The sequence below is a fragment of the Micropterus dolomieu genome, linkage group LG03 (assembly GCF_021292245.1).
Source record: "Micropterus dolomieu isolate WLL.071019.BEF.003 ecotype Adirondacks linkage group LG03, ASM2129224v1, whole genome shotgun sequence".
NCBI classification, from domain to species: Eukaryota; Metazoa; Chordata; class Actinopteri; order Centrarchiformes; family Centrarchidae; genus Micropterus; species Micropterus dolomieu.
In genome coordinates this window covers 33,663,968-33,676,522 of record NC_060152.1, presented here as the reverse complement: position 1 = coordinate 33,676,522, position 12,555 = coordinate 33,663,968, and the positions used below count along the sequence as shown (strand labels likewise).

Here is a 12,555-nt window from a genome sequence, read left to right as displayed (position 1 = left end):
GATGATGTCACTAAATACATCAGCCTGTTTCTTAAAGAGACCCCACAATGACGGGGTGGACAGCAATTTCAGGGACACGTGCAAAATGTTTAATATTATAATAAAAATTTTACAAATTATCAAAATGACTTGTTTTATGAACAAACTTGCTAAGGACCATTATTACGAATAAAATCTATTTTAATTTTGTGTAATTAAACCACTAATTACACTTACTGAAGTTAGCAGAGCAGGTCGGGAAATTTCCAAGTCGCCTGGAACGCAACATAAGATCCAGAGCCTGACAGACCTGGATCGAGTTCAGCGGCGACAAAACGTAGCAAAGCGTCTTGTTCAACAGAAACAGTGGAATTGAATTCTGAGTTTAAAGTCAGAAGAATTCTTATTTGTCTTAAGCTGATGATACACGGAGCAACTTTTAGAGCAATGTTGCAGTCAGTGGTAATGAGTAATGATTACTACCGTAATCCCCTTCCCCCATCAGTCCGCCTCCCTCCCCGCACCACCGCTATCCCTTCAAAACATAGTCGGACTTGCCACCAGCAAGATTGCTCAAAAAGTTGCCCCGTGTATCATCAGCTTTATTCAGAATTCTTCTCAGAGTTGACTTTAAAGTCAAAATTCTGACTTTAATCTCAGAGCTCTGACTTTTTTCTGTGTTTGAAACGGAAGGCAGCTGCCTCGCTGCCTCGATGGCGTAACAGACAGCTGCCTCAGAAGGCATCACTTTCAGGTGAAGGCAGCTCTGTTTACATTAGTTTCGAACAGCCTTCTAGGGCAGCACTTCCGGCAACGTGTGTCGACAGCACGCCGTCTTGCGTCTCTTCTGGCTGTCAGAAGCTGTCAGCTAACTAGCTATTGAAAAGCCAAACGGCTAACGGACACCTCAGAAATCAGACTGAACAAACTTGGTTGGTTACAGTCACGGGCTCATATGACAGAGTTCAGTGTTTAGTTCTCGCTAGATTTTCAAAAATCAAAGCAAGAAAACTACTAACAACTTTTAAAAACGTATATTTGTGTACAAATTTGGCTTGTTTGTCTGCCATCTTGACCAGTTTTCGAAAGCTACGGCGGCCGCAGTCGCGCTGGTTAATGAGTAATAGTCAGCGTCAAGTCACCATCGACTGGCCGTTACTGGGGCAGCTTGAAGGCATCTCAGGAGACAGGAAGAGATCGTTCGAGCAGTTTCAAACGGCACTCGATGCCTCGCTGTTCTGTTAGACACCTTCTGAGACAGCAGTTTAGCCCGTTTCCAACACAGCGTATAACTCAGAATTGAATTCTGAGTTTAAAGTCAGAATCCCGTGTGTGTGTACTGTTGTTGGGGCGGCTGTGGCTCAGGAGGAAGAGCGGGTTGGCCGTTAATCGGAAGGTCAGCGGTTCAATCCCTGGCTCCCCCTGGTTGCATGTCAAAGTGTCCTTGGGCAAGATACTGAACCCCGATTTGCCCCTGGCGGCTATTCCGCCAGTGTATGAGTGAGTGTGAATGTTAGTTTCCGTTTGAGCACTTAGGCTCAGTGTATGAATGTGTGTGACTGGTGAATGCAGATGTAGTGTAAAAGCGCTTTGAGTGGTCGAAAAGACTAGAAAGGCGCTATACAAGTACGGAGCATTTACATTTACATTTACATTTACATTTGTCGCATCGTCTCTTGCCGCCGCTCGTCCTCACTTCCAGACTTTGACGATGCCGTCTCTGGACCAGGTGACGATGAATCCCTGTGTGGTCTGAAAGCTGGCGATGTCAGTGATGATGTCATGGTGTCCCACGGGGAGGGATTCAGGCCCGCGGCGAGGCGAGTCCTCCACCACGCCGCTCTTCTGTTTACTGTGGATCTCCTGCAGAAGACACGTGAGATGGTTTTTAACCTCACTCACAGGAGGCATGATGGGAAATAAGTTTACAGAAGAGTTCGATCTGGACATCAAAACACCTTCAAACTGACTTCAGAACTTCAGAAATGTTGGTCAGTTGGTCCAGTTAGAAACTACATTTCCCATCAGCCTCTCTTCCTGTCTGCACTCTAATTGGACAAATTAGATTTTTCTGAGTGAAGCTCAAAAAGATATGAAACTAGAATAAATGCATTTCCTGAGCTGAAATGTAGTAGTTGCATTAAAAGCTGTAGTAGAAACAGTGGTATTAGTAAAAACTGCAGTAGTAGTATGATTTGCAGTAGTGGTAGTAATATTAGTAGTATAAACTTGTATTTCTACACGTAGCAGCAGTGGTAGTACTAACAATAGAAGTAAAGATGGTAGTAGTAGTAGTGCACCTGTCAGCTGTGTGTGTTCACCCACCTGTACGACTTCAGTTCCTTCGATGATCTTCCGGCTGTAGAGAACAAACGGGACAGTGCAGCGAGTCGTTGGCTCCTCCCGCCACGATGTACGACCTTCTCAGGATACGCCAGATCCCAGAACCTGGAAACCACAACTAAAACGTTCGAGTGTAATGATAAAGTACCAGCTGTCTGCGTTTCTTTATCGTTTTTGTTTTGACCGCCGTGTCCAATAATTCACATCTCAGCTTTCAGCCTTCGTGATTCAGTCTCATCTGTTTTTATTTGTGTCTGTGAGGAGAAATTTTGCTGAACTCCTCTGAGCAGTAACTCAACTTAGCAACTGTTAAAAGGAAGCAGCTGGAGTGTTTGTTGACAGGGATGCAAAGTAATTAGTAGTGAAAAAGCTGGCAAAGATGAGACGGGGTAGTAAAAATGAATGTGGTGTTTTGCTCTTTACGGCTAACGAATCCTTTTCTCACACCACTTCTTCACTAAGGGTCTGTTCACTTGTTTGTGGGTCATGTACAAAACCCACATTTGGAGGAACCAGGATGACGGTGACACCGGCTCCTTCTAGACTGAGGAGCTCTGCAGATTTTGGAGCAGCTTTTCAAAATCTACAATTAAAGATGTCTAAAATAAAAGATCTGGTGTTTTGTTTTGGTTTAACCTTCAGTTCGTAACACGGACTGTGTTTTGTGTCACACTGATGTTGTACAGAGGCGGTGTGGTGTTGCTGACTGTGTCAGACCCAGCAGTCAGCAGCAGAGGGTTCCCGTCAGCAGGACTGCAGTAGATCCCGTGAACACTGTGAGGAGACGGCTGCCAAACAAACACACACTTTCAGTGGCCACAGAACACCTGACTCCTTTAAAGTTGATACGAACTTGTTATCAAACAGTTGCTGCACACAGTCGGACAGAGAGAGATTTTCAGATACAAACACTCGGTCACACTCGACTCAAACGTCCTGGTAGGTTAAACTGATCTTATTTAATAGTTCACTGTGCTAAAGGTCCTTCAGTATAAACTAAATCTAAAGAACATTTCACATATTAAATATATAAACCGATCAGACCTGCGATGATTTGTAGGGCGGATGCATCAGCAGTCGTCTGATTCGGGCTGGGTGGGAGTGGTTTGAGATGGGGAGCTGGAACCGCATTTCCCAGCAGGCCATGGTGCCGCTGCTCGTACCTGTGGAGGAAACAGACAGCTGGGAGGTGAACTACAGGAGCCGAAATGGACAATACTGCAACACATCCTGTCAGTGGCCTCTGATGTACGATAAATTCACCAGTTTGGGATGCAACTGTCAAACCTCCATGACTCTCCAGGTATTCTATGAACCATTTACAAGCTCAACAGTCTCAGTTTAACAGAAGTTCATCTAAAAATACCCTGATTTTCTCTCACGAGGACGCACGAGATGGATGAAACACAAACTCTTACCTCGTCTGGAACGGCTGAACTTTGGGGGATTTGGGCGGTTTGTTAACGTACAGACACACAGTTTAAAATGTTTTCACAGCTCTTTAGTCTGCGGCTGGACTGAGAACGTGTGAGAAGAACCGTGGGAAAACTCTGGTCCGAGGTCCTCAGTGCTTTAACCCAATCTGAATTTAATTATTCTGGATTTATTCATAAACGTGCGTGAAGTCAAGACACACATGGTAAAGTGAATCTGTTGAACAGTTCCTTGATCATCGATGATGAAGTCCACAACACAACACACAGCTGAGAGTTAGTTCGTCTGTAATATTTTATATATTATTTTAGCATTACCGTGACATTAACTTCCCTCTCAGAGCACTGCAGGTAGCTCAGGAGTAAAAACTGGGTCTTCATTCAGTGTTTCACACAGAATGACAGTGTAACTGTGGCGGTGGCGGCCAGGGAGGTGTTAGTGCGGTGTATTTCTATTTCTAGTTGGTTATTTCTTATTTCACCAATTAAATTCTACTTCATTCTCCACCTTATTATAGTGTTTACACACTTCTTGAATCTGTTGCTTTTCCCTTTAGCGTTTTTACCCCCTACACCTCTGGCCTCTTACCACAAATATGGACGCGCCGAATGTTCGGCCACCGAATTTAATAGGCTGAAAATAGCAAAAAAACAAACAAAAAGCACTTATGGTGTTCTGCCTAATAACCAATGACCAAAGAAATTTTACCTAACAATTGCGTTGATATGTCGGCAGTGTGGAAGCATTTTAAAGCCGTTTGCAGAAGCTGTTCTGCTGAACTGATTAATTGGATCATATTCACAATAAGTATAAAACATATTACATGTGTCCATTAAAGGTAAATGGACAGATGTAATTTACTTTACTGAACCCTGTCGGGCCCCGGACCCCCCCACCATAGTCTCTCCACATCCTGTGGGAAACACTGAGGAAAAAGCTCAATTTGACTGTTTAATTTATGCAGTGGGGAAATAAAGCAAAATAAATGTAGTACTTGTTCGGTGTTCGGCAAATGTTTTCATTTCGGTGCCTCCCTAACCACAAACACACCTGCTTGCCCCGCCTCTTCCTGTCTCTCTGCGTCTCCTCTGCTGACCTTCTCCATCAGCTGTATGTTTTATAAAGTTGGTGAAAAGACACAGAAGACATCTTTTGGATTCTTATGTTTTCTCAGCAGCAGGTGCGCCGCATGTGGAGGAGGCTTGTTAATGAAGTAGCCAATCGAAACGATCGAAGCAACCTGTACTATTGAGTAAACAGCTTTGGTTTGGTTTCAGGTTTACTTGGAAACCCAGTTGGTTCTCTCCTCTTCTGATAAACAACAGCAACATCAGTTTCCTATGTTCATTTTTAGTGTTACATTATTACCTTTGGCTAGCTATAGCTGCTAAGTCTAAACAGACTTTCATACTCCAGAGATCACTCTACACGTTCAGCTGCATGTGCTTCTTATTGCATAATAAGAAGCACATGTTTCTGTGTCCTCTGCCAAAGAAATGAAGCCAAGTAGACGAGTCAAACAGTCACTAACAGCTTGTAACTGGATCAGTGTTGCAGGAAAAGAGCCAAACATCTTACTGCTGTCAGGAAATTAAATCCTTTTAACAATATAAAAACTACAGTTACTACTGATTCACAATAATTTACCTACTGTCATCTTAGTCGATGCCAAATCAACTCTAAAACCAGGACTCAAGGCAGACTTTGTGTTTATTACTTTTAAAAAGTCCCCACATTTTCTTTGTGATATGTTACCATATTCTGTTTTTTTTTTGTGTACAATGTTTAATAGCAATTATGTGAAATTCAAAAGGAAATTGGCAGAAATGGAAACAAAAAGGAAAAGTCCGCAGCTTTAGAGGAGATACTTTAGATAAAATGTACATAAGAACAAACAAAATAAATGCCTGTTGTATTCATTTTCATCCTTGAAGCAGGTGAAAAGTCTGCTTACGTCTTTTTTCATAGTGAGTTTGGAGATTTACAAGAAAGCAGTAGTTACAACTGGTGAGCAGTAAAACCTAATTCATGATCTTTTCCAGAGCTTTATCTTTTTTAGGGCCCGAGCACGAAACGTGTGAGGTCCCTATTGAAACTGAAGGAATTATATTTCTCTTTCTTTCTTTTTTCTGCAAAGTAACCTCAATTTTAGGGTCCTAAACATGCTAGAAAATTCACCAAACTTTGCACATAATTCAGACGCGGCGGAAAATTTTGGATTTTATGGGTTTCGCCCATAAATACGTAACTTCAGTGTACATGCTCACATATGCACAAGATTTAGAATACATCATAAGAGTCCTGCCCTAAACACATCCATATGCCAATATTCACTCAAAGTCATAGCGCCACCTGCTGGCAACAGGAAATGACATGTTTTAAGCTGTAATGTACTACTCTGAGCAGGTTGGACAAATCAACTCCAAAACTGTCCCTTAACACAATGATGAGGCCATGTTGTAAAACTTGTGAATTTTTGTGGTGTGGCGGCGAAGTTAAATTCTTCACCATGACACAGGAAGTTGTTATAACTTCAGTGTACATGATCACATCTGCACAAAACTTTACGTGCTTGGTGACAGTCCCGCCCCGGACACATCTACACGCCAATTCTCCAGACAGTACTTAGCAAAATGGCTTTGAACATGTGCCCAAAAAACACATTTAGGGTAACAAAAACCCTTTTGGAAAACAGAGTTGGTGTGAATGTACCTCTGGCAATACAGCACCAGACACACTGATTACTGTAAACACCAATAAATCTCAGCCACACCTGGACCAGACGCAGTATTACCGTGGCGGGCTGGGCGGAGAGCAGCTCCAGAGATCCAAATATGCTCTTCCACTCCTCATTCATGGTGGAATCCTGCTTTGTGTGCTTCCTCGCTGCAGGATCAAAACACAACAGGTACATAAAAACAGCATGTTAGACCCTTTCTCATGCCACAGAGGTCTAACAAGTGTATAAATGTTTGGCATAACCACATGCTCAACAGATGTCCTGGTTACAACTGCAAAAAAAAATTTTCTTTCTAGGCTGTAATGGCACCTTGAGTTTTTAATAAAGTTTGAGATTTAGTCTCGTTTCCAATTAAAAAACACATTGAGTGAAGTAGGGTTGGGCGATGTCTACAAAATTTCCATCAGACAATGTCTACATTGAGACAGAGAGAGGCGGGTTAAGCCGGTGTGTTTACCTGAGGTGTAGGCGTCCTGTGTGGAAGGTGCGAAGCATATTGAAAATTTATAATAATGTTCGTGGTGATTAAAATTATTTTTTTCTTTGCCGTGGGGGGTCGGGGGGTTTTACAATCACGATGCCTGCTCAACCATCGACCATCTGTCAGCCATCGCCCAACCCTAGACTGAAGATTTCATAATTTAAGAACTTTTTATAAACATGAACTGACATCTGCGCAAATGTAAGAAACATAAAAAAACTGGGAAATTAAGTCACCATAACTTCATATTTTAAGACTCAAAAACACAATTCCAGGACTCCACACCCCCATCAGATGAGTATTTTTTTGCAGTGCTGTGGGCATCTGAGGACAGTCGGGTATTTGAAGAACACAAAGAGAAAGTGATTAATGATGGAGATTAAAGAGGGGAGATCGCTCGAGTCTGTTTTTCTCTTCAGTGGTTTGGCTGCGGATGGCAGTAATTTACTCTGCTGAGTTACAGTAAAACATGAGGAGCGCAGATCTAGCTCTGGTCATGGAGATGCACGGGACTGTAATTCAAAAGGCTCATTATCACAGGTTTCCACATAACCAGCAGGAGATGGAAACAATCAATCCTGCTCTGCAGAAGCTTTAACAATGAAAACTTGTTTTGACTTTAAATACCTCACTACCAGTGTTTGTATTTCTGTTTACTGCAGGATGAGCGGTCTTTGCTCCTCAGATGATCAGAACAGACGAGTAAACGCTCTATGGAGGGTAACCATGGCAACGGCTTCTGCGCACTACACAGCTGTAGCCTGTTTAACTTAAGTTAAAATTACAGGCTGCATAACTTTACCTGCCAGGCCTTCATCTAGTTTTGCGGGGACGCTCTGCCGTGTGAATTCCCTCCTGCTGATGTCCTGTTTAGTTAAACAGTAACAGATTCTGGAAACTCACAAACAGCGAGGATCAGTCTCTCTTCCAGTGATTTGTGCTGCGCGTCACGTACAAAAAGTTCAAGACAATTCAGCTTCGGCAGGCGGGCATGTGCGTGAGGCGAGCACTTCCCCTCCCTTTAACAGGGACATTTGCTGCTGAACAGACTGTTCCTGCTGCTCCCTGATAAAAGAAAAATGTTTCTGCTGATACCTGTTCAGAGAAAAACAAACAAGAAATCTGGACTCTGATGGTAACTTGTTTTAACAAGCTAGATAAAAGGTAACGCCCTGGCAGTGGCAAACAGCTTTGGTTTAATATTTGATTACATGTTGAGATTTACAAGAAATATTTTATTGAGAATACAGCCCTCACCAGAAATACGTGACATCCACTTTTGACTCTTCAATAATCCTTACTTTGGATTTTTTATTCACCTCAACTTCTATGACCATAAAGAACAACTGCCAGCTTAAATGCACATTTCTGCCGATAGGGGTCTCTCACATCAAAACAATTACAAAAGACTAAAATCCATCATATGACGCCACTGACAGGCCACAAATTAAATTTGATTATTAAAATAACAGATTTCTCTGGGTTTGAAAATTGTTGGAAACATTTGGAATAATTTTAGTGACAACTCAAGAAAATATTATGTATTAGAAAATACATTTTAATTAAAAAAAGTTACCAACATAATATTTTATTTAGTATTTAAATGATATTTCTCGGTCATTTTCTTTACTCCTCATGACTGAAATAAAGTGCCTCCACTGTTGGGAGGAAAGATTTTACTTTTGTGAGAATAATATTGAGTTTATTAAGCTTATATATAATATTGAGTTTATTAAGCTTAAATATGTGGCAAAGGCCACATGCTCCGATGTGTTTAGTTTCTTCTTCTTCGTTGGTGTAGGCTGCTACAAACAATGGCGTCTGAAAGTGAGCGGATCGATGTTTAACAGAAATTACTTTTAATGAAATTACTAAAACGCAAAAATAAGAGAAGTCACCAGAGGAGATGTTCTGTGCAACCCTTGAACCGGTTGAGAAAAAGAACAAGATGGAAATGTGTAGAAGAAAAGACTAAGGGGTTTGGTACGGCGTATAGGGTACGGCGTATAGGGTACGGCGTATAGGGTACGAAGTAGGGCTACAGCATACAGCGTAGGGGTACGAAGGAGCATTAAACTCAAATTCCTGCATTCTAGAGACATTTTCTGCACCAATTTATGGTGTAAATGTCTTTATTTATATGAAGGGAAACAAAATGCATGTGGCCGGTGACAAATCAGAATGTAAAAATATCATTGAATATAATACAGTAATCAGTTGCTTGTTGAACAAGGCAGATCTGTTTCTTCTATATTTACATTGCATTTCATACTTTTCTGTTGTGCAAGTAGTTCTCACAGAATTTGTATTTGTTATTTAGCCTAACATTTCATGTTGCAAGCTAATTTTCAGAAAACTTTTAGCAAATGCTTTCAAAAAGTGGTGGGGACATGTCCCCAGTGTAAATAACAGCTATGTGATTACACCGTCGCAACCCTCATTTCAAGTTGAAAAACTGTTTCCTCATCGATGGTCAGTGTCCAGACCTGGGAAACGCATGATAACGTTGTGCGTGCATTAACTGAGAGCAGCGCTGTTTGTAGGTAGAGTTTAAATAAATACATTTAGCAAATTACAGGGTGAAGAGTCTCCCCATGAAGAGAGACGCTGTGCGCATTTACGCACGAGCGACAGCAGCACAAGCTGACGGGTTCATCAGGAACTAATGTTTAATAACATGCTGAGTTTTCTACACATCCAAAAGGTCTCACACAGTCCAGGGTCACACAGAGACACTGTTTGAAGTAAAGCAGCCGTCCTCATGATCAATTCTGAACTCTATCAGAGCATCTAAACGTTTCAGACGTTTTCCCTGCAGTTTGCTCTGTCTGACCTGTCAAGTTTTAAACAAGTTTTGTTTTGCTGCATATATGAATTTGTGTCGACATTTTATGAATCGATTTTATCGATGAATAGTTTCAGCCCTAATAACATCTAAATAGAACAAGATGAACATGTTGCTCTCAGGAGAAGGCGGCTGGCAGCACATATTAGCACAATGTCATCCAGGCTTTAGCTAAATCTACATCTGTCTGCTGCAGAGGATGCATCCACAACCTGGAGGAGGAGCAATGAGTGTATTAGCATAATATTACAACATTATATTTAAAGTATAATGTTAATATAATAGTAAACTGTTAGTTTGATATTAATATATTATTTATATGATATAGCTAGCTAGTATATAGCTTCCCACTATTATAATAATAATGTTTCATTTTGGGGTGTTTTTTATTCATTAAGTTTGTGCAAGAAAAACGCTCTACATGGTAGTAGTTAGTCTCTAACTTTAACTTTAAGAAGCCTACTAATGTGTCAATAATCATAACTATGTAGAACGATGACTTTTTTTTTAATGTCCCGCTCCATTCAGGCTGTGACTGATCTGTTCGCGAAAAGTGACACTAAAGAGCACATCGGCTTTATGAACAGTTGAACGTGTTTCAATAAAAGGCACTGATTTAGCTAAATAGACAGCCTTCGTTAAAGCTAAACCTACACGCTGCTCTTATTTTCCCTGTTGTCTTCTGTCTTACTGCTTCACCTGCTGACAGCGCATCTTGTTTTTGAGTAACGGGGCCATCAAATCAGTTTTCCAGTTCGCACAGATCTACTTTTAGGACCGGATGAGTGAAAGGCTCGCACGTTCACCCACAAACTCTTGGGCAAACAGGATTTTCACATTGACAAAAATATCTGCTAAATTTAATACCTTGTTAAATGGCAATTAAGACTTTTTAATACTTTTCAATGGCCTTCATTTTCGCAAACTTTATTTATTACGTTTTAAGACTTTAAGACCCTGCGGACACCCTGTTAGACTATCAGACTCACCACCAATCAAGATACAAAACAGCACATGATGGGCCAAAATGCATCACTATGAGTTAACTAATCCTGATTGGTCTTCCACAAGCTCTGAAAACAGTTGTCTAATGAAAGACTATTTATTTGCATTATGGGAAATGCAGGATTTGTTGGTTTTGGACCCATAGTAGGGACTCAAAGTCAGGATACCTTCTGCTTTGACCATGTTTCCCCCCCGAACATTTAGGAGTTGCAACAGTAAATGACTGTACAGCGATTAAAACTGTTTTAGTTCATTACATAAAAACTACAAACTTAAATATATGAAACCTTTTGAAAACCTCTGATGAAAAAGACGACACTGTGAAGACACGAGGGTTTCATTGTGATTAAAGTATAAACGCTGCATCATAATGCTGATTTATTACCTCTCTTGTCTTTGGCCTCAGCCCTGGGTTTGACCAGGTCAACCTGGCGGCCGGTGATGCAGAGCGTTGCCGGTCTGGCCCGCCTCTCCCAGGTGACTCTGCTTGGCCATGTTTGGCTTTGGCCTTGTTGAATTTCAGCATGAAGTCTTTGAGCGCCAGCAGCTTGTCCTCCTCCGCCTCCGTCATCCCCTGCACAAACAGAGGACACAAAACAGAAGAGAATCAACACGGGCCAACAGCGTGTGGGCTCCTGCTCTGCTGGAGAAAGTTCACTTTGTGGGTTTCACAATCACATAGAACAATCTGGGTTTTGATTTGACCACTGAAGAAGTCCAGTTCTGTAACCATCATGGTTTTTAAGGATGACTTATCATTTTTCAATTTCTTAATAAGATGGTTGCATTTCTCTGACTTCATGTGTTCTATGCAGCATCTTAAGTTAAGAAAAATTCTAACAATTTTAACACCAGTGTTTGGTTTCTTCTTCTCTTCTAATGCAAATTTGCCGTGATTTTTCTCTCGCTTCCCCTGGAAAACCCCATGTTTCACGTCATACCGCTATGAAATGTGGGCAATTCCCTCCCTGCAATTCTGCAGACTTATGAAAAGGGTCTAAAAAGGGTTAAAAATGTCCCGAGAGGGCCCTCGCGCACTTGAGGATTTGACAGTGGGACGGCCCCCAAGCCCTCACGGACTTCCCGGGAACGCGCCTTAAAGTCTGTGAGTCTGTGAGGGGGGACATTGGGATTGGGCCTAACTTTGTCCCACATACGGCGTCCTGCTGCCCCCTCACTAGAGCAACACGTGGATTCATCCGCCACTGAAAATAGTCCCTCAGTAGAAACTACAGAGAGAAGCTGTTTGAGGAAATTACTGCATTAAGCACAGAGACGGACAACATGTTGTTGTTTTGGGTCGTGCTGGGCAACGATTCAAAAATTTACGAATTTAACTATTTATTTGTATGATACAGCTGCAAATAAGTATTTGAACACCTGTCTATCAGCTAGAATTCTGACTCTCAAAGACCTGTTAGTCTGCCTTCAAAATGTCCACCTCCACTCCATTTATTATCCTAAATTAGATGCACCTGTTTGAGGTCGTTAGCTGCATAAACACCTGTCCACCCCATACAGTCAGTAAGAATCCAACTACTAACATGGCCAAGACCAAAGAGCTGTCCAAAGACACTAGAGACAAAATTGTACACCTCCACAAGGCTGGAAAGGGCTACGGGGAAATTGCCGAGCAGCTTGGTGAAAAAAGGTCCACTGTTGGAGCAATCATTAGAAAATGGAAGAAGCTAAACATGACTGTCAATCTCCCTCGGACCGGGGCTCCAT

The 12,555-nt window shown here is 41.7% G+C and overlaps 1 protein-coding gene across 2 annotated transcripts in view; it reads right to left on the bottom strand.

Annotated features, from left to right (window-relative positions):
• Window positions 1-1,646: 1,646 nt before the first annotated feature.
• The window catches only part of LOC123967617, a 27,755-nt gene continuing 16,846 nt past the window's right edge, over window positions 1,647-12,555 (bottom strand). Inside the window, exons 3-8 of one of the 2 annotated variants that reach the window (XM_046043755.1) lie at window positions 11,213-11,401; window positions 6,551-6,642; window positions 3,367-3,485; window positions 2,959-3,110; window positions 2,305-2,427; window positions 1,647-1,842 (exon numbers count right to left, since the gene is read on the bottom strand). In XM_046043755.1, coding sequence (XP_045899711.1) covers window positions 3,393-3,485; window positions 6,551-6,642; window positions 11,213-11,401 — 374 coding nt within the window. In that variant the 3' untranslated portion in view covers window positions 1,647-1,842; window positions 2,305-2,427; window positions 2,959-3,110; window positions 3,367-3,392. Of the gene's footprint in view, window positions 1,843-2,304; window positions 3,111-3,366; window positions 3,486-6,550; window positions 6,643-7,779; window positions 7,931-11,212; window positions 11,402-12,555 lie in introns of those variants that run through there. The other variant, XR_006824294.1, reaches the window with a different exon arrangement.